General features: G+C 46.5%; 1 protein-coding gene across 1 annotated transcript in view; it reads right to left on the bottom strand.

Annotated features, from left to right (window-relative positions):
- Nucleotides 1–16: 16 nt before the first annotated feature.
- Nucleotides 17–7,236, bottom strand: part of LOC107571436 (biorientation of chromosomes in cell division protein 1-like 1) — a gene marked incomplete at its 5' end in the record, with an annotated part of 19,909 nt that continues 12,689 nt past the window's right edge. The window contains 10 exons of the mRNA XM_016257762.1: nt 17–678; nt 4,936–5,010; nt 5,085–5,187; nt 5,300–5,369; nt 5,473–5,549; nt 5,688–5,748; nt 6,093–6,145; nt 6,296–6,347; nt 6,777–6,832; nt 6,916–7,003. Coding sequence (XP_016113248.1) covers nt 579–678; nt 4,936–5,010; nt 5,085–5,187; nt 5,300–5,369; nt 5,473–5,549; nt 5,688–5,748; nt 6,093–6,145; nt 6,296–6,347; nt 6,777–6,832; nt 6,916–7,003 — 735 coding nt within the window. The remainder of the gene's footprint in view (nt 679–4,935; nt 5,011–5,084; nt 5,188–5,299; nt 5,370–5,472; nt 5,550–5,687; nt 5,749–6,092; nt 6,146–6,295; nt 6,348–6,776; nt 6,833–6,915; nt 7,004–7,236) is intronic.

Raw genomic sequence — 7,236 nt, 5'->3', positions numbered from 1 at the left:
CTCTCTCTCTCTCTCTCTCTCACACACACACACACTCACTCTCTCTCACACACACACATCACACACATGTATATAAATCCGTCTGGATTATCAGGCTGGTTCTCCTAAGGTTCCTCTGGTAAACCAAGCCTGGCACCAGAACCTTCAACTAAACGCCAAAAACCTTACAGACTTCTCATATACTGGTGATTTATATCCATTTTAACAATGAAGGTAATAACTGGACCATAAAATAAAAAGACTTGCACAAAACAAAATATATATAAAAAAAACACCTCAGATTGGATCAGAGCAATATTGGGGTTTATAATAAAAAGGTAAAAATATAAAATGAAAAATACTGACATTCACCGAATGAGCATCTCTGACTGACACACACACACACACACACAGTTTCTCATAGTCAACACTGGGATGAGTTTACACACACACAGCAGCTCTTCTTCATCAGTCTTCAATCGTCTGCAGATCTCCATCATGTTGATTCTCAGCTGCTCTGATTCAGATTAATTTCCCAACACTCTCTGACCTAAAAACTACTGCTAACGATGAACTCGAGGAGATCAAGCGGAGACTCATCATCGTTTGGCTCTTTTTGAAGGCGGCTCGTCAGATTTCTGTCCTCCACGTGTGCGAGGAAGAGCAGGACTGGAGTCACGCTTGCGTCCCCTCGCCGATCTGAGACACACACACACAATGTTCATGACCTATTGTTAAAGAACGCACTGCATCCCATAATGCAAAGCTTTCATTTCCAGTGTGACGATTGAACAGTAAGTGATTGTTAACATCTTCTTTGACTCATTATTAGATCAGATTCAGGCATTTTTACACAAAATTGAGTCAAAATGCAACATCTGTATTCACAAGCTGATAACTGAACGCCACTCACTGAATTAAATATGAAGCATAAAAAGGTCATGTGACTGCAGCAAACTACTGTTTGAACAACTTAAATGAGATAAATTGATACAGTACTATAACTGCACTATAATGAGCAAGAAAAAACAAAAAATTAGACAAATAAATAAACATAACAGTACTATAAAGAATAAGAAAAAGATATTCACAAGCTGATAACTGAACGCCACTCACTGAATTAAATATGAAGCATAAAAAGGTCATGTGACTGCAGCAAACTACTGTTTGAACAACTTAAATGAGATAAATTGATACAGTACTATAACTGCACTATAATGAGCAAGAAAAAAACAAAAAATTAGACAAATAAATAAACATAACAGTACTATAAAGAATAAGAAAAAGATATAAAAAAATAGATAAATAAATATAGTACCATAGCAGTACTACAAAAAAGAAAAATATATTTTTTTATTAGATAAACAAAACGGTTCCCTATTGATACTTCACTCGTTCTGCGTCTGCTAAGACGCTTTGGGGAAAACTCCTTTTTCTCCGATGACTGAAGCCTTTCAATAACGCAGTGTAACTGCACGGCTATTGGTTTGTGCAGTGAATAAAAAATTAACCAATGGCTCAGCAGCAGAGCTCCACGAGCCTATGGCGACAAAGCCCGCCAAAATGGGCGGTGCCATCTGGCTATATAATCGGGCATTTTGCCGTAGGATCCTCAGATTCTTCTCCTTCAGCGACGACTGCTAGATCTTCGCTCGATGAGACTACGAAGCCTTTGCCGTGATCAAGCCTCGCAGCGGATCAAGAGACTTCTTCCTGCAGATGCCTTTCTGCACTCGCAGAGAGCTTTCTTTTCAGAGAGCGACTCCGCCCCTCGTGCCCTCCCGCTTTCTTCCTCTCAGGAGCCTATGAGGAAAAAGCAGCGGGGCAGAGGAACTTGGCACTCGATGACGAGTGAGCCCACACCGGCTGAGCCCCCACGTGCCTCACTCTCTCCACTTAGAGAGGCTTCACCTGTCCACTTCTCCTTTCCGGACAAGTGCCCCTCTGCGGCTGCGAGCGATCTGGTTTCATTTGGTGGGAGCGAGTGTGACGCCATGGACGACAGCATGTCGTTGGAGGCTTCAGATGCGGAGGAGCTGTTGGGCTCGTATGTCGTTGGAGGCTTCAGATGCGGAGGAGCTGTTGGGCTCGTATGTCGACCCCACCCCCCTGCCATCTGCACAGCCCAGCGAACTATTCTGCGTCCTGTCTAAAGCTGTGGAGGAGCTGGGTTTGGAGAGGTCTCCGCCGGAGGAGCCAAACAACATGGACCTGCAGTTGAGGGTTTGGCCAAACACTTTACCACTGCACAGAAGTCGTCTCAGGCAATGCGACACTTCCTGCCAAAGCGCTCCATTACGACGGCTGCTTCCAGTCGCCCCAAGAATGTGCCGACTCGTCATCAAGCCCGCACTGCCAGCTGCTCTCACGGCTCCTAAGCCCGAGCCTCGTCAACACTCCCGTTCAGCCAGACGCTACCCGTTTCCTAAACGCCAGGGCCCCCGACCCAAGATAGCGTTGGACCCTGTGCCTCAGGCATCATTATGATCTGCGGGACAGGAAGAGGAAGGGGCCAAGTCTCGCTGCAGCCGGACCACCCCCCAAACAGCCTCTGTTGTGCCTCCGAGCACCCCGTTCAGTTCTGTGTGTTTGTGACCAAAAATACTGTTGTGAACATGGGGCCTGATCTAATCGCGTCTACCCAACCAGCCGCTGTTATAGTGAGAAAAATAAAACACAAACATTTTCAAAAAGAGAGCAAATTTCCTCCTCCACTCATTACGAGCGTCGGGTCCCCATTAGGCGGCCCACTGCTCGAACCAATCCAATCTCTTGCCACGCGGGTCGAGGCCTGGCAGGCCATCCCCGGAGTGTCAGACTGGGTTATAGGGATAATAAAACGGTTATACACTCCAATTCGCTCGAAGACGCCCGCGATTCAGCGGCGTGGTCTCCACCTCGGTTCAGAGCAAGGATGCACACGTCCTACACGCCGAGGTGATACATTTGCTGGCAAAAGGGGCCGTAGAAACGGTTCCCCCAGCCGAGAGCGAGTCAGGCTTCTACAGCCGTTACTTCCTCGTCCCCAAGAAGGATGGCGGCCTAAGGCCCATCCTCAAGCTCAGGCACTTGAATCGCGCCCTCATGAGACGGCCGTTCAGGATGATTATATTGAAATAGATCCTCTCACAAGTATGCCCAGGAGACTGGTTCTTTTCACTGGACCTGAAAGACGCATACCTCCCTACCCTGCATAGGGAGGGGAAGTCGTGGCCTAATGGTTAGAGAGTCGGACTCGTAACCCAAAGGTTGCGGGTTCGAGTCTCGTACCGGCAGGGATTGTAGATGGGGGGAGTGAATGTACAGCGCTTTCTTCCACCTTCAATACCACGACTGAGGTGCCCTTGAGCAAGGCACCAACCCCCCAACTGCTCCCCGGGCGCCGCAGAATAAATGGCTGCCCACTGCTCCGGGTGTGTGTGTGTGCACTAAGGATGGGTTAAATGCAGAGCACTAATTCCTAGTATGGGTAACCAAACTTGGCCACATGTCACTTTCACTTCACTTTCACATCCAGATAGACCCTGTCACAGACGATTCTTGAGATTTGCCACCTAGAATGCCTGGGACTCAGGGTCAATTTTGCCAAGAGCGCACTGTTCCCCAGCCAACGGATATCATTCCTGGGAACAGTTTTAGACTCAGCACAAATGAGAGCGATAGTCGCGCTGGATGTGCACTGGCCATTCAGCAGCTCGCTGCCTCATTCAAAGTTGGAGCCTTCCACGCTCCTATAGCTGGCCAATCGGTGGGCAGGAACAACTTAGTTGTTCATTTTCTGAAGGGGTCTAGAAGGCTCAACCAGCCTCGACCCATCACCGTCCCTACATGGGATCTGCCCACGGTGAAGAGCCCTCCATTTGAGCCGCTACAGTCCATTGACCTTTGTTCCCTGATGCTTAAGCCTGCTCTGCTACTAGCGTTAACATCGGTAAAGCGTATGGGAGATCTGCAGGTGCTATCTGTGAGCCCCACCTGCCTCGAATTCGGGCCCAAAGACTCTAAAGTCGTCCCGAAACCAAGGCATGGTTACATACCTAAAGTGCTCTCTACACCATTCAGAGCACAGGTAATAACTCTATCGGCGCAAGACCAAGAGTTGAATTTACTCTGCCCCGTCAGGGCATAGAAAGTCTATGTTGAATGCTCCGCCCCATTCAGGCAGTCGTATCAGCTATTTGTATGCTTCGGTGGCCGTACCAAAGGTTCTCTGGTCACGAAGGAGACTTTTCAAATGGATAATTGACGCTATTATGCTAGCATATTCTTTTTTGGGCTTTCAATGCCTCATGGGAGTAAGAGCCCACTCAACTATAGGCGTTGCCTCTTTCTGGGCCTGGTCTATAATCTGGATCTCCAGGCCTTACAAGCTCGGGTCCTTTCTGCATAAAGAGGGCACTCTGTCATATGACAAAAATAGTGCTTGGCGTTTGCCTTCTTCATGTACGCTCTTGGCCCTCACTGAGTTCCGAGGCTGTACTAAATTATCTTGGGACGATTATGCAAGGCTGGGCTGACCTCTGTGAGTTTGCCCCTACAGACTCCTGCGGGACTTCCCTGCAAAATACTTGGTCCCTCTGGGCCCCCTTGGGTGCTTAAGGCAAGTTCAAGTATTAGTTGTTCCTCTAGCATAAGCACGGCGGGATTGTACTGGTTCCCCAAAGCGACTTAGCAGACGCAGTACGAGTGAACTATCGATAGGGAACATACGGAACGAGTGCTTCATTTTGCAAGCGATGCGAGGCATTTAGCATTTTTGTGTGTGTAATTCTTGGATGTGTGTGTAAAGTTTGGGGAAAAAAAAGAGGCAAAGTGTTGAAAATGTGTGTAAGCAGCTGAAAAAAAACTGTAAATACAGTAACAGTACTATAATGAGGCTCTATGTAAGCAGACAGTGTGCAGTACACTAGTACTCATTCTGAACTATGCCAAACAGTATTTCTCAGCTGTACAGACCGTGTGCTTGGGGAGCTTTCCTCTTTCCCGCTGAGTTTACTGACAGCTCGAGTGGACGGTTTGCTGGGTTTATTCCTGAAAAACAAACCAGAGAAATGAGTCTGGATTGACTGAGCCGTGAGCATCGCAGCATCAGACGTCTGTCGTACTTCTCTGCCTCCAGACGAGACGCGGCGCGCGTCGTCGCTCTGCTTTGGGTCTCTTCTTCATCATCCTCTTTTTCTCCGTCTCTTTTCTCTGATGCTCCTGTATCTGTGAATCAGACGAACAGACAGAAAATCCTCTACAGCAGCGGTTATCAAACTGAATTTTTTTTTTATTGTAATCAAAAACTAAAAAAATTTAATTAATTGGGTCTACACACCAGAGTCGTCTGTGGCGGAGGATGTTTTGGAGGGTCGTCCGCGGCGGGCCGGTTTCTGCTGCCGGTCCTCCTGAACACACACACACAGACACAGACACACAGACATGTCAGTCATTCATTCATACGTCTGTGATCGCAGGCAGTTAGTGTTTCAGGAGTGTTTGTTTGCTCACTGTCACATCTTCCTCATCCTTCCTCTCCTCCTCTTCATCACTCGCTTTGATGGTGTCCTGATCTTCAGACGGACTCGCTGAGAGAAACACAGACAAATTAAACAGGCATCATTCTGTACGACTGTCACAAAATGAGACGTTTAACAGAATGATCACGCTGCTCTTTCACATACAATGAAGATTAATGTAGACGACACTGGATAAAAACTACTGACCTTCATCTTTTCTCTGTTTAGCAGATTGATCTGGCTCTTCCTTCATCTCTACTGTCGAGTCCTGCAGAAACACTCATTATAAAGCTCTTCATCTCACACACACGTCTGGTCAGCTATCCTTGTGGGGACTCTCCATAGGCGTAATGGTTTTTATACGGTACAGACCTTATATTCTGTTGCCCTACACCAACTCTACCCCTAAACCTACCCCTCACAGGAGACTTTCTGCATTTTTAGATTTTCAAAAAACTTCATTCTGTGTGATTTATTAGCTTGTTTACCCGTGGGGACCACAATTTAGGTCCCCACCGTGACACGAGTCCTCATGAGTCTGTGTGTAGTCAGGTTTAAGTCCCCACCAGAATAGAAAAACAGGTACACACACACACACGCAGACGGACTTACTGGAGCAGAAGCAGGAAGATCGTCTGATCTCTTCCGTTTCAGTGCAGGTTTCACTAGAGAGAGAGAGACAGAGAGGTGAAGTGATGATCCACAGACAGACAGGTGTGTGTGTGTGAGAGAGAGTGTGTGTGAGAGTGTGTGTGTGTGTGTGTGAGAGAGTGTGTGAGTGTGTGAGAGAGAGTGTGTGTGTGTGTGTGCGTCACCTGCAGGAGTGTCTCTAGTCTGAGCTGTGGAGCGGAGACTCCTGCGGTTCTGCTGAAAACAACATTAACACAAACACTTCAGTCCCATCAAAAACTACGGTTCATCTGTGAATCATTGATCACATGACCTGGAACGAATCTCTGGATTTTGATATAAAATGTGATGGTCAAATATTAAAGTAACGCTGGATCTGATAGTATTTCCATCAAATACCAATAAAAAACATTTGTAAACACTTAAATGATCTGTAAATGTTTGGTGTGACGATGGCATCAGTACTGGACAGCGATTCTTTATTTACACATAAATAATATGAACTGAAACTATGATCTTAGGAAAAGCAGAAAATTAGGGAAGAGACAAAATACAAGTTTAAAGCTACATGCATTAGTCTTTTAAAAATAGAATTATTAAGTGTTTTTTCTTTAAATCTGGTTTTTCTCTAACTGAAGAATCAGCCAAACACACAATCAAGTGCACCTCTTTTAGCTCCTCCTCCACGGCTGGCTCCGCCTCCTTCGGCTGTGAAGCAGAGCCTTATGGGAAAGCAGAGAAACGGGGTCAGATGATCAGGTGTGTGAGAGGAGAAGGGCTCGCTGCAGGTGTAACTGAGACTCACGTGCTTCTCTCTGTGGAGCATCAGATGCTCTGGAGGATCTTCCTCTGCGTGGAGTCCTGCTCGACCTCTCCTCCTCTTCATCCTCACACTGTCACACACAGGTATTTGACTTATTTATTCACTGGCAAACTACGTAGCTGAAGAACTGGAAGAAGTGACTATGGAAGCCCATTTCCGCCACGTAAGAGGAAATAAAATCATGCTTATGGCTTTAAAAGTCATACTTAGGAGATGAAAAGTGAAATGTATGACTTTAAATGTAATTACAAACTAAGACAAAATTCTGACATTCATACCAAGTCATAAGAGAGGGAGAGAGAG

The sequence above is a fragment of the Sinocyclocheilus grahami genome, unplaced genomic scaffold (assembly GCF_001515645.1).
Source record: "Sinocyclocheilus grahami isolate Dianchi unplaced genomic scaffold, SAMN03320097.WGS_v1.1 scaffold1594.1, whole genome shotgun sequence".
Lineage (NCBI taxonomy): Eukaryota > Metazoa > Chordata > Actinopteri > Cypriniformes > Cyprinidae > Sinocyclocheilus > Sinocyclocheilus grahami.
Note: the sequence above shows the minus strand (reverse complement) of the source record. Positions and strands in the feature narration are given on the sequence as shown.